The following is a 27,320-nucleotide window of genomic DNA, read 5'->3' on the forward strand; positions in this document are numbered from 1 at the left end:
CCACAGTGGCTGGTGTTTGTATGCTGAGCACTCTCCCGCCCTCTCGTTTATCATTGTTGTAGGTGTTATTGGCCGTGTTAGCCAGCTGCACGCGCAGCACCATGGGAACAGGGTGAGCGGCGATGGCAAGGCAAATGGCTCATCTACTCAATCTTTGGGAGTGTCTCTCTTTGGTATGTGTTCGGAGGGTGGAGGTCATGTGGGTTTACATTATGAGGGGGAAGGAGGTGTTGTTGCTGTACAGGAACAGCAGGAACAGCTGAGCTCGCTCTCGCTCCCTCTCTCGCTCATGTGTGACAGACAGATAGATAGGCAGGCAAGCTGTCAGAGGAGCACCTGCGAATCTTAATCACCCCGTCGCCATCATTTACGCCTTGACACGACACCAAGCCCCCTCCACACTGCCCCATCCCTCTCTCCACTGCCCCCTCCACCAGCACGGCCACCCCTCCATCAGACTCCCACTGACTGCCTGTCATACCTCGGCTCTCTGCTCTGCCTCCAGCTAACGCAGCAGCGTATGAGAGCCTACCTGCATATTAATCTGTTACAGGACTGAGACTGCTGCTATAGCCCAGCATATGTCTATTTTACAGAGGGCTCCTTGTCATTGGATTTGTTCACTCTTTCTTCCACCAAGGCTTTCTCTTTAGTGTCTCCCTGCTCCTTTAGTTACCAGGCTAGTAGGACAGGAGTGGATGTGGAAGACAATGTGATTTGGTGCAGAGCTAAATCACATTTGTGTTGAGGAATGGGTGAGTTAACGTGTGGCGTGCGTCACCGACGTGGAGAGGGGCAGGCAGGCAGACAGACATGGGCTCCCATTTAGCCAAGTGATCAGCCGAGTGGCGATGTTGAGAAAAGCTGCTGCTCGCGTGGCTGAATACGTATGATGACAAATGGCTCCGAAAGCTAGCACCCTCACCCTGTTCTGCTGTGTATAAAAGGTGTATGTGATTTTGAGAGGTGCGATCCAGATTGAGTAGGAGTTGTCTTTAACCGACCCTCTTGTTTTCCTCTCCCGACCTCCCTCCCCATTGACTCTTTTTTTTCATTGTCCTGCTCCCTGATTTGAGTGCAGAGCAGTTTTCTGCCTCTCTCCCTTTGTCTTCTTTGTTTTGTTCAGTGTGTAAACCTTGGTAATACATAGAGCAGTGTGTGAAGTGAAGAACGACTGAAGCGTAGTAGTGTTGCAGGATGTGATTGGTAGTGTGTGTGTGTGTGTGTGTTTCGGGATAGAGCTGAGAGTTCGGGGCCGCTGGTCTCCTTATGAGCGAGCGCTCTGCTGTTCATCCACTCAGACAATCACTCATCTGGGGGAGATTAAAACACTGCACCCTGGGAAACATGTCCCCCCCGTCTCTCTTCTTTCCCCTCCCTTACTCTGTCTCTAACCCTCTGCTCTTTTATTGTCACGCTCGCTCGCTCTCTCTCTCTCATTCCCTTTCCCTCTCCCTCCCTGGGCTAGAGCGAGAAAGGCTAGGCAGGCAGGCGGGCTTTGATATTCTGCTCTCATACCTGTGCTGGAGTCACATGGTAGTGCCCGAGTCCTCCTGCCTGTTTTTCTAATATGGCTTTTTCCCCTCCTCCTCACCTCTGCCGCAGCATTCAGTTTGGGCTGTTGTTTTTTTCCCCTCTTGCTGCCTGCTGTCGCTCCGGTCCTCCGTTCTCACGACGCACCGCTGGTGTGCGATGTATGTTTATGTCGGCAGCATGCCGCGGAGCCAGAGAGTGCTAGCGGGCAGCAGTGGCGGCAGCGCTAGTCCTGGTGTTAGCAGTGGTGGTCTGTGTCTGTCCCTGCCTGAGCTCAGCTACTGTCTGTGTTTCCCCTGTACAGTGCTGCTCCAGCATGGAGCCGACCCCAACATTCGCAACACCGACGGCAAGAGTGCCCTGGACCTTTCCGACCCGTCCGCCAAGGCTGTGCTCACTGGTAAGTGATGAGCGATTATTATTGTATTTTTTTAATATATTTTTTTTACCTCTCTTCCTCCCTTTCTTTCTTTCTCTCAAGTTACCTCTATCACTCTAAGTCTCTACCTCCACTGCACTCTTTCTCTCTCCCTCTCTCGCGCTCTCTACCTCTGCCACTCTATTTCTCTTTGTATCTACCACTCTCTTTCTCGTCTACATACCTTCTCCTCTAGCAGTCTCTCTACCCCTCGCTCTTTCTACCTCTACCACTCTTTCTCTCTTCCTACGTACCTGACCTCTTGCGCCTCACCTCTCTCTCTCTTCTCTCTCTCTCCCCCAGAGATAAGTTGTCGAACTGCGAATGATCCTCCACTTGTATCCACACTACTCTATCCTTCACCCTCTTCCATGGTCTTATCTGTTGATTTTGTGTCTAAGTTGGTTGTGTGATTCCCTCCTTTCAGCAGTCAAGACAAATCCATAATTAGGCTGTTCCGTTGTGTTTCTGTTCTTTCACGCTCTCTCTGTTCACGCGGTTTCATCATATTCCCTGGCTGGTAGATAAATTAACTTGCGATACAGAGTGGAGGACTGTCCTAAAAGGCTTTCCACCCACCTTGTAAACAAATCACAGAGCGGATGTTATTTGTCTGGAATTTCAGAATGTGATGCAAACGTGAACTGATTTTGATAACAGTATTCAACAACAAAACATTCACATGATACGAGAGCAGACAGGACTATTACACACTCAGGAAGCGTTCAGTACGTTGGAGTGTGGCACGCAAGAAGAGCAACACACTGTTTACTGTTGCCAAGTTGTCCTCTGTTGCTGAATATGACCGTGAGAAAAACTTCCTCTTATTGATTGCTGTGTGTAGACCGCAGTATTAAGCCGTGCGTGTGTGTTTAGATTTCTTGGAGATGAATGTATAATGATGCTAATACAACATCTTAATTATACCACCTGCTAGGACTTTTGTTTTGAGACACTGTCGGTGAACTGATGCGATCCAGGTAGAAAATGCCCATCACTGTCACACTAAACTCTGGCCTTGTAGTATCATGACCCGGCTATCAACAATCACCAGACGACTTTCATGGGTTGAGAAAGAGCAGCCGAGAGGACTGTACTGTCTGTATAAATAGTGTAGCAGCGAGAGAGGAGAACCCCTCCAGTCACTGGAGTACTCCAGATAATTGTTACATATCGACTTTTCTTATCTCTCTCTGCACTTTGCGCCAGCACTCTGTCCGACCCTCATGCTGCTCAAGGCCCCGACTCTCTCTCCTAGAGTAAAGCTAACAGTGTTCACACACGCACATACTAGGGAAGGGGGTTTAAAACAATTTTACTATTCAAAAAGTATCATGAATTTTTGCCCTAAGTCCGGAAATTTGAAATGCATGTTTTTAAAAAATTAAACAGTTTGTTTTGTTGCATTTTTATTTTACATTTTTATTTGAAAAACAATGATTTTTTTATTTACCTGTTCACTGCTGCGTGAGGGAGAGAGGCTGGTACTCTATTGCTGTAGCTGTAAAGGGGCTTGGAGCGAGCAGACGGAGGGAGACGGAGTGTCACGGTAGCCACTAGCCACGGCAACTCGGCTACGGCCAAGACAAGCTAACTTGTAGCAGCCACAATGTTATTTATCATCGCACATAACAGTACCCGTCTTGATTGAAGTAGCCTAGAGAGAGGCTGGACAATAGAGTGAGTTAAAATTCACCCAAGTCTGAAAAACAGCAAAAGAATATTGGCTAAGCTGGAACACTAGCGCACGCCCATAGCAAATGAATGGAATCGAACATTCGCAGAGCCTGTTTTGACTGGATTGATGCTTAGAATTTCATTTCACATAAAATGCACCAAAAAATGTATCCCTTTTTATTTTACCACTACAATCTCTTCGTCGGACGAAACTGGAAAAAAACAACTTGTGTAGAAAGTAAATATCTGCACTTCGATGGTGTCAACTGTGCTTATGTCCGCGTAATGAAAGTAGGGGAAAATATCAACTTCTGACTATTTCTAGTCTAGTGATCGATGACAAAAGAACTCGCTGCCCAGACATACATAATTGCAAAGAGGAGGTTCTCCTGATTTGAAATGGTGCCCGACTTGAAAAAATCGGAATATACACACAATGAGATATTTGGCTAAATAGACTGGCATGCCTCTCCATAGGAAAACAATGGGGGAGCTCAGCTTTCCAAGGGCAAAAAGTATTTTGGGGCTAGCATTTGATGACAACCAAGCTCGCTGCCCAGATTTACATAATTAGAAAGAGGAGATTCTCATGATTTTAAAATGACGTCCGACTAGAAAAAAATCTAAATATACACATTGCAAGATATTTGGCGAAATAGACCGACATGCCTATATTTCCCCTATAGGAATCAATAGGACGACCTCAGTTTCATGAGTAATTTCTTTGTTTACATTTGAACTTCTAACAACGTGAGCAAGTCTCATTGCCAACAATAGCGAAGAATTCTGACGTAAAACAATAAGCTGGGAATAGAACGTTCGGGAGGCGAGTTGGTGCTCTATAGAACTAATAGGAGCTGGCAGGGTGAAAAACGACCTAAAATAAGGCCTGTTTTTTCTCGATTACTTCAAATCGACGACAAGCAGCTTGGAAAAATGGTCACATTATGAAACTGGGCTCCACGGCGGATGCGATGAACTAGCTTTTATCGGAAAAAAAGCTTTGTTAAAAATGTAATCTGTCCAGCCTACTAGAGAAGCTAGCTAAGTTAGCCAGCTATAGCTAGCTAGGATAATTGAGGCACCCCCCCAACCCCATTCAGATAAAACAACAATCCACCTTTTGGTTGCTCGTTGTGGCCTACTTCTCAATTCGGTAACATTTTAATTCTGTAACTTTATTCCATCTTGCTTTGTTAGTGAACTCTCACTCTACTTGCTAAACATTGAGCCTCTTTGCCACTTTGATTGGCCAACAAAAACAACAAGCTACACGTATTAAAATAGGCGTTTTTTCTCACAAAAATGTATACTCGCAAGTATTCCAATACTAATGTTCATTTGGATATTAGAATAAACGCCACACTTGTTTTTCTATCCTCGTGTGGACCTAAATTTGATTTCCACTCAAAATCCTATTTCCCCTGACTAAAACCCAACCCTAATTGTAACCCTAAATCTAACCCCTAAGCTTAAAATAGCTTTTGTCCTCGCGGGATTTGGGGAATGTCCCCATGAGGGAGATTTTTCCTTGTTTTACTATCCTTGTGGTGACTTTTGGGGATTTCAGGTCCCCACGAGGACAGAAGAACAAGACACACACACATTTTCTCTCTCTGAGATAACAGTCCTATAGTTTCTCTATCTTGAAAAGGAGATTCCACTGACACTTAGTTTTATCTCCTCGCCTGGCACAATCTTCTCCTTGTAATATAGAGCTCAGTTCTTATGTCACGAGTGGAGACGAGGCCGACAACATTTTGAGGAGTCCGTCTTTTTTCCTCTGCAATATTTTTGCCAGATTGGATCGATATGGATGTTCTTTATGCAGACCATCAAAAACTCTCAATGGCACTTCAATGAAACAAGGGGAGAATAGAACAGAGTCACTGCATGTGGGTTGAATGTCTTCTAAAAAACAATTCAGCACTTAGCTTAGACATTGGAATACGTTTATAATATGTAGAAACCAAGGACACGTCGCAATAGATTGTCAAATCATTAGCTGAACCCTATTTGCAGGGCCTTTACGATGCTTTTCCCATTCATAGCAGGGTAATGTTGTGATTTCTCAGTTGTCCTACCTAAACGGAGTGGACGTTGTACTGTGCTGACTGTTACATAAACAATCCCCCTCAAGGTTAGTCTTGAACAGAGGACCAAGCAGAGGCTCAATGATCATGGTGTTGCTCTGGCTGTGTTATACATCCTCTGGGTGTTTGCTTATACAGTAGTAACAGGACTGATGTCTCGAGGAAAAAGCCCAAGCCTTTGGCTGTGAAAAGGCACAAAGCGACAAACCATAACCATCTCACCGTGAGATCAGTGTTAGAGGCCATGGGCTAGGTTTTTGTTCCAAACTACCCCATGGACAAGAACACAGTGTAATCATAAAGGTATCTGGTATGTTCTACCAGTTATCTATGTATGTGATGTAAGGTAAGTTACATGCAATCTATATAGATCTGTCATATGAAATAAGCTAGATGTACTGTGTATACACAGCAATAACAGCCAATATAATTATTTACTCAATCATATTTACTTATGATTGACTATTGCGGTCTAGGAACCGTCCAAGACGGACATTCCTGGTCTAACTTGTTTTACATTGACATGTTGTTTTCTAGAGGGCACCAGATGAGAAAGGATATCTTCTTTTAAAGATGCCACACCTGGGAGTTCACACCGTACTTCAAAACACTGTGGCACCGTGTGTTACTGTTAGCCCCTGTCTGTAGTGTACTCCTAGTTGCAGGCTGCATTTTGGATGGATTTAGAGCTGTTATTCAGTTCTTCTACCCCAGAGCGAACAGCGAGTACACTGTTTGATTAAAGATTATATTGACCTATAAACTACCCGGGTGACGGGGAACAAATATCCTGTAGCGATGACAAATTTAGATCTACGCCGTTCCAGCAAATCTTGAAGTGTTGCCACGGTTCCTGAGCGGAGAATATATCCCTACATGTAATCCGTAACTAACTGCCACGAAAATGCATTTTCAAATCCCGGCTAGAAGTAATTTAGTGTTACGGACGACACCCGGGGTTAGTCTTTTGTTGGATCCTCAAAGCTTGCATTAAAGAAATCGCCTTATAACACCGCTTGATGCATGCTGCTCCACGTCATCCTCCACACACAGATGAATCGCTTTTGAATTATTGACTTTTTCCAGACGTCTTGAAATTAAATTTGCTGTACTCTGGGTATGAAAAGGATTGTGTAATTTTGTTTCACACATCTCATCTTGTGATGGAAAAATGCAAGGCATGTTGAGAGGCCCCAGTATGATGTGTAGGATGTTCTTTCGGCCCCGGGGAGGGGGGAAGATGGTCCCCAATATGATGGGAGACCTCTCCAACAGAACACAATGACATGCAGATAAGAAGATGGAGGAACATTTATGCGGATTGTACATGCTGAAGCAAGTCGACATTGCACCCATTTAGTATCGGGTGCCTATTTGGATGTCATTTTGTCTGTGTTGACTTTGCAACTCTGCAAATGAAAGACACGGATTGAGTGGTCTGTGCGTGATTTAATTCTGAAGTTTATCCCCAGTAGCACCTGTAGCTCTACCCCCTATGCAAGGTAGATTTAGATAGGAGTGCCAGAATCTGAGCAAGATGAGTAAGATGCTGTGTGGGCGCTCCCTTTCTCTTCTTCCTCTACTGCAGCCAGGACCTCTACCTGCTACTGATGAAGTGTCTGCCCCAGTGCCCCCAGCTCTCAGCCGCCCTGGCCCCACTCCACCACACCCCACCGCCATGCTTAGAATCACAGGGAGTGAGAAGGGCACTGAGAGCAGTGGAGAGAGAGGCTGGCTAAAAGGGACAGTGATAGAGTGAGGGTGCGTAGAGACCAGCTGCTCTTGAGGCTACACAGAGACAATAGGTTCACGGAGTGTTAAAGGTCCATTGAAGCAGTTATTATCTCCATTTTAAATGATTTCTGGATAACAATTAAGTATCTGATTATTTTTGGCCATTTTAATAGAAAACAAATGACTTTTTAGCAATTTCTCAAGCAAGAATTTTGCTATGACTGAGAGTGGGAGGGGAAAACTGAAAATTAGATGTTATTGGCAGGGAGTTTTGGAACTCTTTCTTATTGGTCTATTAACTAATATACCACATGGTGATGTCACCATGGAAGGCCAAAACAGCATCCCAACAAAACAGGCGGAAATTTAGGCGGTCTTTTAAAAAAAACGCTGACATTATCATTTTCACCATTTTACAGTATTATTCCAACCTCATAGTGTGGAAATACGTTTGTATATGTACAGTGCATTAGGAAAGTATTCACACTTCCCTTTTTTTGTAGCCGTGTTCTAAAATGGATACAATTAAACATGTTCCTCATCAATCTAAACACAATAACCCATAATGACAAAGCGAGATGGTTTTTTAGAAAAATGTTTGCAAATGTATATAAAAAAACATGAAATACCTTATTTACATACATATTTAGACCCTTTGCTATGAGACTCAAAATTGACTCCAGGTGCATCCTGTTTCCATTGATCGTCCTTGATCAGTGGTGGAAAAAGTACCCAATTGTCATACTTGAGTAAATGTATAGATACCTTTTTATTAGAAAATGACTCAAGTAAAAGTGAGTCACCCAGTAAAATACTACTTGAGTAAAATTCTAAAAGTATTTGATTTTAAATATACTTAAGTATCAAAAGTAAATGTAATTGCTCAAATCTACTTAAGAATTGAAAGTAGAAGTATACATTTCAAATTCCCTATATTAAACAAACCAGATGCAACCTTTTTTATTTTTTTATTTGCGGATAGCCAGGGGCACACTCCAACACTCAGACATAATTTACAAGCATGTGTGTTTTGTCAGTCCACCAGATCAGAGGCAGTAGGGATGACCAGGATGTTCTCTTAAGTTTGAATTGGATAATTTTCCTGTCCTACTAAGCATTCAAAATGTAACGAGTACTTTTGTGTGTCAGGGGAAATTAAAAAGTACATTATTTTCTTTAGGAATGTAGTGAAGTAAAAGTTGTAATTTAAAAAAAGTTAAGTACAGATACCCCAAAAACGACTTAACCTCTCTAGGGTACGTGAGACGGTAGCGTCCCACCTCTTCAACAGCCAGTGAAACTGCATGGCGCCAAATTCAAAACAACAGAAATCCTATAATTAAAATTCCTCAAACATACATGTATTTTACACCATTTTAAAGATACACTTGTTGTAAATCCAGGCACAGTGTCCGATTTCAAAAAGGCTTTATGACGAAAGCAAATCAAACGATTGTTAGGTGAGTGTCTATTCACAGAATAACACAGCCATTTTTCCAGCCAAAGAGAGGATTCACAATAAGCAGAAATATAGATTAAATTAATCACTAACCTTTGATCTTCATCAGATGACACTCATAGGACTTCATGTTACACAATACATGTATGTTTTGTTCGGTAAAGTTCATATTTATATCCAAAAATCTGAGTTTACATTGGCGCCTTACGTTCAGAAGTTCCAAAACATCCTTTGATTTTGCGGAGAGCCACATCAATTTACGACCGGGAGTTCCGTGGGGCGACGCACAATAGGCCTAGCGTCGTCCGGGTTAGGGAGGGTTTGGCCGGCAGGGATATCCTTGTCTCATCGCGCATCAGCGACTCCTGTGGCGGGCCAGGCGCAGTGCGCGCTAACCTCCTGTGGCTTTCGACCTTCATCTCGCCCGAGGCCGTACGGGAGTTGTAGTGATGAGACAAGATAGTAACTGCTAACAATTGGATACCATGAAATTGGGGAGAAATGGGGGTTACATAAAAAAAGAAAAAAAAGATAGAACTGTTATGCATGGAATTTTAGATGCACTTCTCCTTAATGCAAACGCTGTGTCAGATTTCAAAAAAGCTTTACGGAAAAAGCAAACCATGCAATCTGAGTCGGCGCTCAGAGCCCAATCAAGACACAAATATATCCGCCATATTATGCAGTCAACAAAAGTCATAAATAGCATTATAAATCTTCGCTTTGCTGATCTTCGTCGGAATGCACTCCCAGGACTCCCACTTCCACAAGAAATGTTTGTTTGTTCGGTAATGTACATAATTTATGTCCAAATAGTTACTTTTGTTAGATCCAAAGTCACCAAGCGCGTTCACTAAAAGCAGACGAAATGTCAAAAAGTTCCGTAACAGTCAGTAGAAACATGTCAAACGATGTATTGAATCAATCTTTAGGATGTTTTTAACATAAATCTTCAATAACGTTCCAACCGGAGAATTCCATTCCAGAATTCCAGTCTTCAGAAGTGCGATGGAACAGAGCTCCCTCTCATTTGAACGAGCACGGTCAGTTCATGGCAGACCTTACTCATTCCCTTCTCCTTCGGCCCCACTTCACAGTAGAAGCATCAGACAAGGTTCTAAAGACTGTTGACATCTAGTGGAAGCCTTAGAAATGCAACATTACCAATATCCCACTATCTTCAATAGGAGCTGAGTTGAAAATCGACCAACCTCAGATTTCCCACTTCCTGGTCGGATTTTTTCTCAGGTTTTTGCCTGCCATATGAATTATGTTATACTCGGACATCATTTAAACAGTTTTAGAAACTTTTATGGCTTTATAGCAGTCCGTTTACTCTGGGCATGCTTTTCATCCGGATGTGAAAATACTGCCCCCTACCCCAAAAGTTAAGTATTTTTACTTAAGTACTTTACACCACTGCTTGAGATGATTTGACAACTTGATTGGAGTCTACCTGTGGTAAATTCAATTGTTGGACATTATTTGGAAAGGGACATACCTGTCTATATAAGGTCCCACAGTTGATGGCAGAGCATGGCAGAGCAAAAACCAAGCCATGAGGTCGAAGGAATTATTCGTAGAGCTCCGACACAGGATTGTTGAGGCACGGATCTGGGGAAGGGTACCAAAAAATGTCTGCAGCATTGAAGGTCCCCAAGAACACAGTGGCCTCCATAATTCTTAAATGGAAGAAGTTTGGAACCACCAAGACGCTTCCTAGAGCTGGCCACCCGGCCAAACTGAGCAATCGGGGGAGAAGGGCCTTGGTCAGGGAGGTGACCAAGAACCCAGTGGCCTCTCTGACAGAGCTCCAGAGTTCCTCTGTGGAGATGGGAGAACCTTCCAGAAGGACAACCATCTCTGCAGCACTCCACCAATCGTAGCGTGGCCAGACTGAAGCCACTCCTCAGTAAGTGGCACAACCCGCTTGGAGTTTGCCAAAAAGCACCTAAAGGACTCTGACCATGAGAAACAAGATTCTCTGGTCTGATGAAAGCAAGATTGAACTCTGGCCTGAATGCCAAGCTTCATGTCTGGAGGAAAACTGGCACCATCCCTACGGTGAAGCATGGTGGTGGCTGCATCATGCTGTGGGCATGTTTTTCAGCAGCAGGGACTGGGAGACGAGTCAGGAGCGAACAAATATGAACGGCGCAAAGTACAGGGAGACCCTTGATGAAAACCTGCTCCAGAGCTCTCAGGACCTCAGACTGGGGTGTAGGTTCACCTCCACACAGGACAACTAAGCACATAGCCAAGATAACGCAGGAGTGGCTTCGTGACAAGTCTCTGTCTTTGAGTGGTTCAGCCAGAGCCCGGACTTGAACCCGATCTGACATCTCTGGAGATACCTGAAAATAGTTGTGCAGCAACGCTCCCCTTCCAGCCTGACAGAGCTTGAGAGGATCTGCATAGAAGAATGGGAGAAACTCCCCAAATACAGGTGTGGCAAGCTTGTAGCGTCAAACCCAAGAAGACTTGATGCTGTAATCGCTGCCAAAGGTGCTTCAACAAAGTACTGAGTAAAGGGTCTGAGTACTTATGTAAATCTGATACTTCAGTTTTTTATTTTTGTTATTTTTTATATTTGCAAACATTTCTAATAACCTCTTTTTGCTTTGTCATTATGGGGTATTGTGTGTAGATTGATGGGGGGGAATTAATTTAATAGATTTTAGAATAAGGCTGTAATGTAACAAAATTTGGAAAAGTCAAGGGGTCTGAATACTTTCCGAAGGCACTGTATATACTCTGTACTCCTCTGTAAACTGTCCATCTCTGTGTACCCGACGCAAGACCCATTCTTATTTATAAAACCCTCTTAGGCCTCACCTCCTCATCCTCCACATACACCCGTTCTGCCAGTCACATTCTGTTAAAAGTCCCCAAAGCGCACACATCCCTGTGTTGCTCCTCTTTTCAGTTCGCTGCAGCTAGTGGACTGGAACGAGCCACAAAAACACTGAAACAGGACCGTTTTATCTCCATCTCTTCATTCAAAGACTCAATCATGGACACTCTTACTGACAGTTGTGGCTGCTTCGTGTGATGTATTGTTGTCTCTCCCTCTTGCCTTTGCTGTTTTCTGTGCCCAATGATGTTTCTACCTTGTTGTGCTGCTGCCATGTTGTTGTGTTGCTGCCATGCTGTGTTGTCTTAAGTCTCTCTTTATGTAGTGTTGTGTTGTCTATCTTGTCGTGATGTGTGCTTTGTCCAGCATTTTTATTTTTGTATTTTCCCCGCCTCCATCCCCGCAGGAGGCCTTTTGCCTTTTGGTCATTGTAAATAAGAATGTGTTCTTAACAGACTTGCCTAGTTAAATAAAGGGTAAATAATAAATATATACAAATAATATATATATATATATTCAGTGCTGTGAAAAAGTATTTGCCCCCTTCCTGATTTCTTATTTTTTTGCACATTTGTCACACTTAAATGTTTCAGATCATCAAACAAATGTTAATATTACACAAAGATAACCCAAGTAAATACACAATGCACCTTAATTGATAATTTTATTTCTTAAAGGAAAAAAGCTATCCGAACCTCCATTGGCCCTATGTGACAAAGTAATTGGACCCCCCTTGTTAAATCATGAATTTACTGTGGTTAATCACATTTTTTGGAAAGCTGAGTTCAATTTCACTAGCTACACCCAGGCCTGATTACGCCAGACCTGTTGAATCAAGAAATCACTCAAAAAGCAAGACGACATGCTGCGATCTAAAGAAATTCAGGAACAGATGAGAAACAAAGTAATTTACATCTATCAGTCTGGAAAGGGTTACAAAGCCATTTCTAAAGCTTTTGGGACTCCAGCGAACCAAGGTGAGACATTTTCCACAAATGGAGAAAATTTGGAGCAGTGGTGAACCTTCCCAGGAGTGGCCGGCCTACCAAAATTACCCCAAGAGCACAGCGACGACTCATCCAAGAGGTCACAAAAGAACCCACAACAACATCTAAAGAACTGCAGGCCTCACTTGCCTCAGTTAACCTCTCTGGGATATTCGGGACGGTAGCGTCCTGCCCAACAGCCAGTGAAGTGCAGGGCGCCAAATTCGAAACAAATAAAATCTCATAATTAAAATTCCTCAAGCATACAAGTATTTTACACCATTTTAAAGATTAAAATTTTCAATCCAACCACAGTGTCTGATTTCGAAAAGGCTTTACAGCAAAAGCACCACAAACGATTGTTAGGTCACCACCAAGTCACAGAAAAACACAGCCATTTTTCCAGCCAAAGAGAGGAGTCACAAAAAGCAGAAATATAGATAAAATGAATCACTAACCTTTGATGATCTTCATCAGATGACACTCATAGGACATCATGTTACACGATACATGTATGTTTTGTTCGATAAAGTGCATATTTATATCCAAAAATCTAATTTTACATTGGCGTGTTATATTCAGTAGTTCCAAGACATGCAGTGATTTTGCAGAGAGCCACATCAATTTACAGAAATACTCATAAACATTGCTAAAAGATACAACTATTATACATGGAACTTTAGATAAACTTCTCCTTAATCTCACCGCTGTGTCAGATTTAAACTTTACGGAAAAAGCATACCATGGCGTAATCTGAGTACGGCGCTTAGATCATAACAGCTAAAGAGATATCCGCCATGTTGTGGAGTCAGAAGTAGCATTATAAATATTCACTTACCTTTGATGATCTTCATCAGAATGCACTCCCATGAATCTCAGTTCCACAATAAATGTTTGATTTGTTTGATAAAGTCCATTTATGTCCAAATAGCTCCCTTTGTTAGGGCGTTTGGTAAACAAATCCAAATGCGCGTGCAAGTCCAGCCGAAAGGTCGGACAAAAAGTCCAAAAAGCTATATTACAGATCGTAGAAACATGTCAAACGAAGTATAGAATCCATCTTTAGGATGTTTTTATCATAAATCTTCAATAATGTTCCAACCGAGAATTCCTTTGTCTGTAGAAATGCAATGGAACGCAAGCTAACTTTCACATGACTGCGCGTCACGAGCTTGTGGCTCTCTGCCAGATACCTGGCTCAATCCCCTCTCATTTGGCCCCCCTTCACAGTAGAAGCATCATACAAGGTTCTAAAGACTGTTGACATCTAGTGGAAGCCTTAGGAAGTGCAATATGACCAATATCCCACTGTATCTTCGATAGGCTATGAGTTGAAAACCTACAAACCTCAGATTTCCCACTTCCTGGTTGGATTTTTCTCAGGTTTTTGCCTGCCATATGAGTTATGTTATACTCAGACATATACTAATTATATTCATATTCTAGCTTTTATTTGTAGGAGGCAGTTTACTCTGGGCAACTTTTTCATCCAAGCTACTCAATACTGCCCCCCAGTCACCAAGAAGTTAAGGTCAGTGTTCATGACTCAACCATAGTAAAGAGACTGGGCAAAAATGGCATCCATGGCAGAGTTCCTAGGCGAAAACCACTGCTGACCAAAAATAATATAAAGTCTTGTCTCACATTTGGCAAAAAACATATTGATGATCCCCAAGACTTTTGGGAAAATTTTCTGTGGACTGACGAGATGAAAGTTGAACTTTTTGGAAGGGCCGTTACATCTGATGTAAAAGTAACACAGCATTTCAGAAAATGAACATCATACAAACAGTCAAATATGGTCGTGGTAGTGTGATGGTCTGGGGCTGCATTGCTGCTTCAGGACCTGGACGACTTGCTGTGATTGATGGAACCATGAATTCTGCTCTCTACCAAAAAATCCTGAAGGAGAATGTCCTGCCATCAGTACGTGACCTCAAGCTGAAGCACACTTTGGTTCTGCAGCAGGACAATGATCCAAAAAACATCAGCAAGTCCTACTCTGAATGGCTTTAAAAAAGCTAAATGAAGGTTTTGGAGTGGCTTAGTCAAAGTCCGGACTTGAATCCGATTGAGGTGGCGTGACCTTAAAAGGGCGGTTCATGCTCGAAAACCCTCCAATGTGGCTGAATTAAAACAATTCTGCAAGGAAGAGTGGGCCAAAATTCCTCCACAGCGATGTGAAAGACTCATTGCCAGTTATCGCAAACGCTTGATTGCAGTTGTTGCTGCTGAGGGTGGCACAACCAGTTATTAGGTTTAGGGGGCAATTACTTTTTCACATAGGGCAATGAAGGTTCGGATAGCTTTTTCCCCCATAATAAATAAAATCATAACTTAACTGCATTTTGTGTTTACTTGGGTTATCTTTGTGTAATATTTAAATTGGTTTGATCTGAAACATTTGTCACGTGCAAAAAAAAAAAAAATCAGGAAGGGGGCAAATACTTTTTCACATCACTGTGTGTGTGTATGTATGTATGTATATATATATACAGTGCCTTGCGAAAGTATCCGGCCCCCTTGAACTTTGCAACCTTTTGCCACATTTCAGGCTTCAAACATAAAGATATAAAACTGTATTTTTTTGTGAAGAATCAACAACAAGTGGGACACAATCATGAAGTGGAATGACATTTATTGGATATTTCAAACTTTTTTAACAAATCAAAAACTGAAAAATTGGGCGTGCAAAATTATTCAGCCCCCTTAAGTTAATACTTTGTAGCGCCACCTTTTGCTGCGATTACAGCTGTAAGTCGCTTGGGGTATGTCTCTATCAGTTTTGCACATCGAGAGACTGAAATTTTTTCCCATTCCTCCTTGCAAAACAGCTCGAGCTCAGTGAGGTTGGATGGAGAGCATTTGTGAACAGCAGTTTTCAGTTCTTTCCACAGATTCTCGATTGGATTCAGGTCTGGACTTTGACTTGGCCATTCTAACACCTGGATACGTTTATTTTTGAACCATTCCATTGTAGATTTTGCTTTATGTTTTGGATCATTGTCTTGTTGGAAGACAAATCTCCGTCCCAGTCTCAGGTCTTTTGCAGACTCCATCAGGTTTTCTTCCAGAATGGTCCTGTATTTGGCTCCATCCATCTTCCCATCAATTTTAACCATCTTCCCTGTCCCTGCTGAAGAAAAGCAGGCCCAAACCATGATGCTGCCACCACCATGTTTGACAGTGGGGATGGTGTGTTCAGGGTGATGAGCTGTGTTGCTTTTATGCCAAACATAACGTTTTGCATTGTTGCCAAAAAGTTCAATTTTGGTTTCATCTGACCAGAGCACCTTCTTCCACATGTTTGGTGTGTCTCCCAGGTGGCTTGTGGCAAACTTTAAACAACACTTTTTATAGATATCTTTAAGAAATTGCTTTCTTCTTGCCACTCTTCCATAAAGGCCAGATTTGTGCTATATACGACTGATTGTTGTCCTATGGACAGAGTCTCCCACCTCAGCTGTAGATCTCTGCAGTTCATCCAGAGTGATCATGGGCCTCTTGGCTGCATCTCTGATCAGTCTTCTCCTTGTATGAGCTGAAAGTTTAGAGGGACGGCCAGGTCTTGGTAGATTTGCAGTGGTCTGATACTCCTTCCATTTCAATATTATCGCTTGCACAGTGCTCCTTGGGATGTTTTAAAGCTTGGGAAATCTTTTTGTATCCAAATCCGGCTTTAAACTTCTTCACAACAGTATCTCGGACCTGCCTGGTGTGTTCCTTGTTCTTCATGATGCTCTCTGCGCTTTTAACGGACCTCTGAGACTATCACAGTGCAGGTGCATTTATACGGAGACTTGATTACACACAGGTGGATTGTATTTATCATCATTAGTCATTTAGGTCAACTTTGGATCATTCAGAGATCCTCACTGAACTTCTGGAGAGAGTTTGCTGCACTGAAAGTAAATGGGCTGAATAATTTTGCACGCCCAATTTTTCAGTTTTTGATTTGTTAAAAAAGTTTGAAATATCCAATAAATGTCGTTCCACTTCATGATTGTGTCCCACTTGTTGTTGATTCTTCACATAAAAATACAGTTTTATATCTTTGTTTGAAGCCTGAAATGTGGCAAAAGGTCACAAAGTTCAAGGGGGCCGAATACCTTCGCAAGGCACTGTATATATATATATATATATATATATATACATACATACATTATACATACAGTGGCAAGAAAAAAGTATGTGAACCCTTTGGAATTACCTGGATATCTGCATAAATTGGTCATTTTTATATTTTTATTGAATAGATCGTTTAAACATTCACAGTGTAGGAAAAAGTATGTGAACCCCTATGCTAATGACTTCTCCAAAAGATGATTGGAGTCAGGAGTCAACTAACCTGGAGTCCAAGAGATGAGATGAGATGTTGGTTAGAGTTGCCCTGTCATGTACAAAACACTCATAAAATTTGAGTTTGCTATTCACAACAAGCATTGCCTGATGTGAACCATGCCTTGAACAAAAGAGATCTCAGAAGACCTAAGATTAAGAGTTGACTTGCATAAAGCTGAAAAGGGTTACAAAAGTTTCTCTAAAAGCCTTGATGTTCATCAGTCCACGGTAAGACAAATTGTCTGTGAATGGAGAAAGTTCAGCACTGTTGCTACTCTCTCTCTAGGAGTGGCCGTCCTGCAAAGATTAACTGCAAGAACACAGCGCAGAATGCTCAATGAGGTTAAGAAGAATCCTAGAGTGTCATCTAAAGACTTACAGATATCTCTGGAACATGCTAACATCTCTATTGACGAGTCTACGATACGCAAAACACTAAACAAGAATGGTGTTCATCGGAGGACACCACGAAAGAAGTCATTGCTGTTCAAAAAAACATTGTTGCACATCAGAAGTTTGCAAAAGTGCACCTGGATGTTCCAAGATATTCCGTGGACAGATGAAACTACAGTTAAGTTGTTTGGAAGGAACACATAACACTATGTGTGGAGAGAAAAAAGGCACAGCACACCAACATCAAAACCTAATCCCAACTGTAAAGTATGCTGGAGGGAGCATCATGGTTTGGGGCTGCTTTGCTGTCTCGGCCTGGACAACTTGCTATCATCAACGGAAAAATGTATTCCTCAGTTTATCAAGACATCTTGAAGGGGAATGTTAGGCTTTCTGTCCGCCAATTGAAGCTCAACAGAAGTTGGGTTATGCAACAGAACAACGACCCAAAACACAGTAAATCAACAACAGAATGGCTTCAACAGAAGAAAATACGCCTTCTGGAGTGGCCCAGTCAGTCTTGACCTCAACCCGATTGAGATGCAGTGGCATGACCTTGAGCGGTTCACACCAGACTTCACAAGAATATTGCTGTACTGAAACCGTTTTGTGAAGAGGAATGGTCCAAAATTCCTCCTGACCGTTGTGCAGGTCTGATCCGCAACTACAGAAAATGTTTGGTAGAGGTTGCTTCCATAGGAGGGTCAACCAGTTATTAAATCCAAGGGTTCACATACTTTTTCCCAACCTGCACTGGGAATGTTTACACGGTGTGTTCATTAAAGACATGAAAACTTATTGTTTGTGTGTTATTTTAAGCAGACTGTTTCTTTTTGTGACTTAGATGAAGATCAAGTTGTATGCCCAATTTTTAAGCAGAAATCTAGGTAATTCCAAAGGGTTCACATACTTTTTCTTACCTGTCAAGGCATGGAACTTTCAAGTGGACGTTTTCCAAGAGTTTTTATGATGAAGTTATTATGAGTTATTATGATGAATTGCGGTTGCTATGACAGCCTGTGAATGTGACCGTGACAGGGTTTTACGTAGCCAGGGGACGCCATGGACACAAGCCAGACCGGAGCTTGTACCACAAAAATGACTTTGCTGTTTGTGGAAAATGGAATGTCAAGGTCGCTGGGAAATCTCAATGAACACGCACGCAGCGGCGATCCGGAAAGTTTCAACCTTTTCCCAGCCCTTAGAGCATGTCCGTGTGTCTTCTCTCGTGGTGGCAACTGAGGGATTCCTCAATTACAGCCCTCCTAGATAATGAATAGCTAGTTAGCTATCACCCAGATTATCCATGTTGGATATTATTTTAATTAGCTTAGGTCTACTTATTAATGCTCTGGCTTCATGATCAACGTCTCTATACCACAGCAGTCTAATGATGCTTAGGATCTCAGTTGAGAAAAGCTTCCCTCTAAGAAAGCACCACTATTTCTGTCATTGAGTAGAGTAATTGCTAGCCAAAGCTTTAGATTGTTATGATAGCCAGAAAAATGTTATAGCCTTGGGTGTTTTTTGTTCTGAAGGACGGAGGTCCCTGGTCTGACTGAGACTGCAGTACCGTAAGCGGCTAAGTGCAAGGCTCTTCTTCATTTATGAATAATCCTCCTCTCCGTACTCTGAGTGGAAGGAAGACTTTCAGGTAGTTATCCTGTGTCCTTGTGTCCTTGGGATGCCTTGGCTTCTTCTCATCAATTAGACGCCAGTTTAATGATCCTGACTTGAGGCAGTCCTTGGTATTGACAGTGGGGATTTATCTCTCCTTCTCTGTTCCTCTTTTTCTCTGGCCCCTTTCTCACCATCTGACAGCAAGGAGACTTTTATTTCCTCCATGTCATTTTTTGTTGTTGCTAAATGGCCATAGGCCTCATTTAACACTTAATTGCTTAAAAAGTTGTATCTCTGAATGTCCTTATAGAGCCAACTCTAGTCCTATGTGCAGGAAGCTTATGCCCCAGCAGGAAGCTATGCACCAGCCAGAACCTCTCCCGTCTCCAGACTACGTGCTGGGAGCACCAGTGAGGAGGGATTCACAGATGGGCCTAGTATTAGCGTAGAACTCTTTTTTTCCCTTTTTACTTGAGTTCTAGGTCTTGAAGAGTTAACATTGAGAATGCAAATCCCTTTTAAGACTTTTTGCAAATGACTGCTCGCCTGTCATTTTATTCCAGAGCTCCAAGCTCCATTACTATTGAAAGAGGTAGACTCCATTATTACTTCCTCTTTGCTTAGCTTAAATACCAGGATAAGTGAAATGGCTTGCGTGATGTGATTATTCGTTTTTTGTGGGCCCAACTAAGCGGGATGTATTTGATATTGTTAATTTTCCTGCCTTTTATCCCCAAATAAACGTGCAAATGTGGTCATTTCTTCTACGCAATTAAAAGGAAAAACAAGTTAAGAATGATCGATAGTATAATAGCACATAACGATGTAATGGCATCATGTAAGGCAGTTGAATGCAGTGTGTTTAACTCGATCTGGAAAGTGCACTGCAACCATTGCACGACTGACAGTGAGTGTGTGAGGGAAGACAGCTCAATGTGGATGAGGGAGTATGATTTCTTCTATAAGTTAATGTTGAACGACTGGGGCTAGTTTCTACCTCCCATGTGTTGCCCCAGGTAATTATGTAGCCATGTGCACATTTTAGATAGACGTGCATAACTTTACAATAAATTAAAGCTGCAGTATGTAACCTTGGCGCCCCGACCAGATTCACATAGACATGTGAGTTAAACACAGTGTATAAAACATTAGGAACACCTTCCGAATTTTGAATTGCACACCCCTTTTGCCCTCAGAACAGCCTCCATTCCCTGGGGTATGGACTCTACGAGGTGTCATGTGTTCCACAGGGATGTTGGCCAATGTTGACTCCAATGCTTCCCACAAGTTCCTCAAGTTGGAATTTTAGCAACCAGGAAATGGCGGGGGGGTTTTACATATTACACCTTTTTTAATTATTAGAAATGTCTTATTGCGCTTCATCTATTTTAGATTCTCTCAATCTTCATACTCCTGTTCTCTTAGGGTGTCCCTCCATCCCTCTGTCCTCTCTCTCCTCCCCCTCTCCATAGGGAGGAAGTATGGTTCAATATCAGTTCACACACTCTTGGCCAGGGAACACACCTTTTAAGTCTTTGTCTGAGGGGACAGAGGCCACTGTCAGACTATTCTACCTGCTGACAGGAGGCACGGAGAGCTGGAGGATTAATTATGTCAAAGTGTTAGCGCCTGAGTGCTAGCTGTTGGCTGGGCTGGTTGGCACTCTAATCGCGAGGAAATTCCGGTCCACCAGCCGTTGTGTGCCATTGATTAGTTCTCTTACACACTGGTGGTGTCTCCTAGCGGCTCTGTCTTCTCTCTGGGTTTTATTGACTTTAAGGAGTTCATATGAATTATCTTAAATCCATGTAAATTCACAATACAGATGGCTTACGTGTATAATTTATGCTGCTGCTCTTGCTTTTCACAATATGTATGTGAATGGTGTGTGTATGGACGTTTATGTGACTTGGTTTGTATAGCGGTAGTTAAATAGAATGAGCTATGACTAGAATACAGTATGTAAGGTAAAACCATATTAAAGTGACCAGTGTTGAGTGAGTCATACATTATAATAAGTGTGCTATTGGCACAGCGGGCGATTTAATTGTGAAATGACAAATGTACCTCATCAACAATGCCCAGCAGCAGTTTCTAGGCTTGGTGGTGAATGTAAAATGTATCTTATCCATAGTGAGAAACCAAGCTTTGCATCTGTGGTAGGATCAGATCACAACATGCAGAGCAGCACATCAGACCAGACAGGTCCGGCTGCTCATTAACAATCAGGGAGACATGCTGCCAAAGTTGGGAGGTATTATGCAACCCAGATGTAGAGAGATGGCAGGCAGGCCTGTCTGATGGTGAGTTAAACAGATGTGGGGCTGTTTAGTCAGTGGTGAACCGTGACTATAGGACCACTATAGGACCTAGGCCCTCAGAGGATCCAAAAATCTTCCAATACGTTGTATCAAACTCAAGAAAATAACAAAAAACATAGCATCACTTAAAGCGCCCGACATGATGTCTTCTGTAGTCCGACAATTCTAGTTGTAGTGAAGGAGGAGCAATACTTTTTGATGACGACATGAATGAATCAAACAGGCCTGGCCGCGTTTCCGGCTGCGTACAAATGGACACAACACGTGACACACATCATAAAATAATGCGACCAGCAAGACAAAAAAACACTGTTTACAACACCTATGCTAGCCTAAGGCCACTATCACACAGTCACCAATAGTGACAACAACAGTGGCACATCAAAGGTGACAGGCTCGTTGTGCTGAAAGGACAGCGACCATAATACCTGTGCACTCAACTGGCCTGAAGGAGAGACCGTTTTGGTCGAACACATAGACACGGCTGATAGACAGACGACAGCAGTCACGCATCAATTAATGTTAAATAATAAGCAGTCCATTCACTCCAGTAAGCCCCATGAAATCATAATGATACAAAAGCATTTTCAAAAATGAAATTAACAAACCAGCTATTACTTCCGATTGCAAATTCAATTTCATCAGCTTAATCGCACTAACCGGTGATCTAAAGTTTATATCTGGCCACTACGTTTCAGTCGTTTTCAAAGCGATAACTAACAGCAAGCGAGCTGCAACAAAAAACAGTGCCACTCACCAGATGATAATTTGTAAATAAAGTTTGAAAGAATATGAAAAGTTCATCTTGAAAAAGGTGATTTTTAACAAATTAGCGAGGGTATCCACCGTGACATTGATAACAGCTGCTGCAGCCACTGTCGTTATTGTCAAAATACTACAACACAAGCCAGCTAACTTTACTTGCTTTAGCGGGGGAAACTACTGCTTGCACCACTGATTTCCTCTTGCGCTCTCAGTAGACCTCTGAGAAAGCCTAGACACGTCACCTTTTTGTTTTTACGATCCCGCCCTTTACAAGTCAAAATGTGATTGGTTCATTCCACTGTCACTCGAAAATTCTGCTCTAATACAGTTGAATGTTAGAGGCCTTCTGTCCAGCTTCTGAAGGCTGAGCCTATGGCTGGCTGACCAAGCTTGATTTTTCTACCCGGGGACCACCAAAGAAAATCCTGATTGGATATTTTTTTATATTCCAATTGTAAAGATGAAATATAAATTGAACTACATTTTCATAAATCGTTAGGCCTTCTCCGAAGGTCTAGATGGCCCTCAAGGGTCCCCACTGTGTTTAGTTGTGTGTCCTCTGGGGGATAGATCTCTCTGATGGCGTAGTGAGTGCTTAGGTATCTCAGCTGCCGCTCTCTACATTGGCATTTTCATTATACCTGGATTGAAGATGCTTATAGCCAACTGTGCTTTCCCAATACTGTTGCGATGCCATGACAAAATCCATCTGAAATCCACTGGATACACCTAAGCTATTTGACATATTGGTGTCGATGTGCTGTCTTTGAATGAGAGTGGCAGCGAGCTGTACAGTTGGATAGGGCTGCGATGGTAATTGAATAACCGTGTAACTGCCGTTTATGGATCAAGACCCTCATGAATTGTTTTTATTTTCATGTAGGTCAACATCACCTAATAGCAGGAGTGTTCACTATAAGCATTATAAGATTATAAGCAATTGTTTTGCTAACTTGAACTTTCTACATCTAGTCCTCTTTCCAACTGTCCTTTGATGCTTGAGCAGCTAATATGCTAATGTTTTTTAATTTAACCTTTATGTCACTAGGCAAGTCAGTTAAGAACAAATTCTTCTTTCGGTTACTGGCCCGATGCTCTAACCACTAGGCTACCTGCCGCCCCTGTGTATGTGCGTGGAGTGTTATGGCACTTCATTAAAACAATTGTTTGTGTGGACATTCTTTTACACAATGTTTGTTTTTGTTGCTTGCTAGTAAATAAATAAATTGGTCTTTTAAAAAAGGTTGATGTGTCTGACTTCATGAATTATTCAACAGCAGTCGACAAGGTTGTTCCTGCTATGAGCTAATGTTGTGTCAAATGGACAATGCGCCAATCCTCTCCAATTTGGCATGTTATAATATGATACATAATCTTTACTCAATTTATACACTAATCAATGCTGATCCGGTCCAAACCAGTATTTTGCCCTAGACGAGACCAAAAATACTGACGTCTCACAGTATTTGAAGACTCTTTCCAACACTCTCCCCTCAATAATCCGTGTCGCTGATAACTAGGTTATGGACATGATGCGTGTATTGTTTTCTATTTTAATGATTGTACATTTCATCTTCATACTATAACATAGGTGTCCTTGTCATACTTTCCTTGTCAATTCATTATCTTATAGCCTACTTTCAGTAATGCCTAAAGTAGGCCTAGTTTTTAAAAAAATTAAAAAACATTTTAAGTGAAGGAGAAATATTTGCTATTTTGGCTGGTTGAGAGAAATCAAGTGTGCAAAGCTGTCATGAAGGCAAAGGGTGACGTTTTGAAGAATCTAAAATATATTTTGACTTGTTTAGCACTTTTTTGGTTACTCCATGATTCCATATGTGTCATTTAATAGTTTTGATGTCTTCACTATTATTCTACAATCTAGAACATAGTAAAAATGAAGAAAAACCCTTGAATGAGTAGGTGTTCTATAATTTTTGACCGGTAGTGTACGCTGGTTGCTTTGATTGACAGGTGCTTTTACAGGGGGTGTGAGAGTTCACTGATTCTCTCTCTATAGGCCTATATGTCCAAGTTTTCCGAAATTAGCTTGTCTGGACTCCATCTCTTTAATAAGAATCAAATGCTCCTGTCAAGATTTAATCTGGTAAAAAGCCTGTTTTCAGTAGGCTACATTATTTTTCTCATTACAGCGACCTCTCTTTGAAGAACATATGCCAATGCTGTTGAATGACCGCAGCAGCAGGGTTAGTGACGTTATGCAAATATTTCGGGAAAAGTGTGACAAAACCCATAGGACTGGTTTTGTGCGTCAAAATACGATTTGTATTACATGTTTTTATATGCAGAAAAGCCAACAGACAAGGAAAAGGTCGGCATATTTCTTTATTTTGACTCTGTTAAAGTGGTCAGTAGGAAAATGGGACAGATCCTCTTCAACCTGGCATTTGTTAATGTATTGATTCATATTTACCATAACATCAACTTCCAAGACCTTCACAGCCCTACTGTTGGTTTCTTGTCAGTCTTCTCTCTGGTCATGTTAGCTTTGTCAGAAAGCCAGCTCTGATCTGTGAGAGCAAACACACCATGTCATCGAATTGCTCTCTCCACCAACCTCTCCTCTCCATCCTATCCCACAGGTAGAGGTCTCTCTGTCTCTCTCTCTCTGCAAAAAATAAAAGCACAAAGGCAGATAAAACTGCAACAACAATATTGAAATCTCCAGTTGGCTATCCAAACCTTAGGTATACTTCTGATTTGCACAGTGCTCCTACTTTGTTAAGCCTCTATCTCAAACATTGTTCTCTGAGTCCTAAATCCCGAGATTCAGTGTCATTCTGATGTGTTGATCCTCAGTAAGGCCGAGCCTTCAGGACTCAGCAGAGGAGAGGCTGCAGAGAGGCTCCTTATCTTTGTAGCCATGATAATGTTAAAGTTCTTTAACCACACAGATGCCCAATGCATTACTGCAAATAATATTGCCACGCTGTTCAATCACCTGCCCATTGATTGCGATGCAGGCCACGTCCTCTTCTCCCTGCCCGGTCCACAACAGGAGCCAGCCGCAATGGGGTGGGGACGGAGTTGTGTTCAGGCTGACTATATGGTTTCCACTGGCTCTCCAGAAATAGCTACCCAGGCCAGCAGTGACCCTGCTATGGAGACTGCTCTCATTGATCTGGAGCAGGAGAGGCTTGGTGCTTTTGGTCCATTCCAGTCCCCTCAGTGTGGAAGGCTGTTTCTGGGCTTTTTTGTCTATGACTGAATCACTAATACTGCAGAGGAGGTTTATAGTCTGGCTTTTGTCTCTCTGACTGATTGAGGCACTGTCCTCTCAAACCGACTCTGAGTGGGAGGGTTAGGTGCATTTCTGCGCCACACAGTTTGTATTAGGGCTGGGACTATACCATTATCGCGATTTTAGTTCTGTCGTGGCAAGGGAACAAAACAGGAAGTGGATTTAACTTCTTTAGGAAAACAGCCCTAATGTTGGAAACAAATGTTGTCATCCAGAGTCACACATATACATTTGCCAAACTATAGCACACAATATTCTACATACAGTGGATTTTTAAAGGAACAAAGAGTTTGGTCTGCTTCGTGTTCATTTTTGCCATGGGACAAAAAACATGGCTATACTAGTATTGTCACAGCCCTAGTTTGTATGTGATGTGTGGTCTTGTGGTTAGGGAGTAATGTGAAGGAACCAGATCACCCGCATGTAACAAATCCAGTTAATTCCTGGCTTTGAATAAAGCCTGTTCATCCGTCATTTGTTTGTCGCTCTGTCATGGTTGGCTCTGGACTTTATATGCAGTGGGCTCATCATCAGGCTCCTATAATCTTATTGGTTTGTATTTGTGTTAGCGTTCCACCTAATGCAGCATCTATCTAGGCTTATCTCTCGGAGTCCCGTTTTAATGAGGCAACTTGCTAATTAAGTGGAAGAATTACTCACTGAGACTGTTTTTCCTGCTTTGGGAGAGCATGAGGAGGTCATATCACACAGCTCTTCACCTATTAACCACCAGCCTGTTAGTTGGCACACACAAGTGAAAATTAAAAACTACCCTTAAATCATTTTCAAATCAAATTTTCTCTGTTGGGATTTTCCAGGGGTGATAAGATCCCATTCTTTTTTCATGCCTCTTCTTTCCTCCAAAAAGCTAATTTATTTCTGCTGATGAGACAATGTTCGGGGGGGGCAACAGTAATGGGAGTTCACAGAGACATTTCAGAGAAACTGCCATCTTAGGCAACATTAACTCCTCCTATTAATTACCTCTGTGATTGGTATTCAGAGGCTGGTTGCCTGTAGGGGGGAGGGGAGGATCAATTCTCTTAACCGGACGGTGCACTGGAAGAGAGGACCTTGATCATCTCCCTACTCCTTCTTTTTTTCTCCTGTGTAATAACTAACATAATGTGACATGTAGCTTTCCATTCACTGGCCACTTCATCACTGTTTGACCAGGCCCAGTGGGGTTGTCACTCTCACTAACCTTGGCTCGGGAGGAATGCCAGTCTAAACTGAAGCATGGGGCATCTCTAGGCTATTTTTAGACTCTTTAGAAGAGTGATTCCAGTGATTGTGTTGTCAATTGATAGGCTTTATCGTCAGACGCTTGTGTTTTGAAACACTGTTTCTGAAGAGTAGCCAAGCTCTCTTGGTTTCCCAAGGGCCGACGCTGTAGGGAGGGTTTGCATGAATGGCGCTGCAGATGGAGTATTGATTTTGAAGCTGGCTGTATACTTTTTTATTAAACACTCCTTCCAGCTGCTAATTGTTTGCCCCAGACACAAGAATTGCAATCCCACAGCTACAGTAGTAGCTAGCGTTATTGTTCAGTGAATTCACCTTGGACCGTAATGGATCTTCCAGAGTTATTTGTATCTGTAGCACCCTTTTGCGTTGACTGTTGTTTTTTTCCATTCTGCTGCGCTGAGGTAAATATCTACTCTATCTTACCAGCGTCATAAAGCACAACATCTTAAATCATGGCCCCACGAGGCATGAGGCTCTCCCTCTACCACAAACAGCCACTTCTCCTTGGCGAGGGATAATGTCAAGTAGCACACCCGGGTAATTGCAAATGGGAAAGAGGAATTAGGGGTTTCAGTGTGTTTTAAGGTTGAAGGGTCTCTTGTCAAGATAAACAATC

General features: G+C 42.3%; 1 protein-coding gene across 1 annotated transcript in view; it reads left to right on the plus strand.

Moving 5' to 3' along the window:
* Nucleotides 1–27,320, plus strand: part of LOC112219563 (poly [ADP-ribose] polymerase tankyrase-1) — a 118,103-nt gene that overhangs the window by 14,579 nt on the left and 76,204 nt on the right. The window contains exon 3 of the mRNA XM_042302182.1: nt 1,838–1,933. Within this exon, the coding sequence (XP_042158116.1) occupies nt 1,838–1,933 (96 nt within the window). The remainder of the gene's footprint in view (nt 1–1,837; nt 1,934–27,320) is intronic.

Source organism: Oncorhynchus tshawytscha, linkage group LG20, assembly GCF_018296145.1.
Source record: "Oncorhynchus tshawytscha isolate Ot180627B linkage group LG20, Otsh_v2.0, whole genome shotgun sequence".
NCBI lineage: Eukaryota > Metazoa > Chordata > Actinopteri > Salmoniformes > Salmonidae > Oncorhynchus > Oncorhynchus tshawytscha.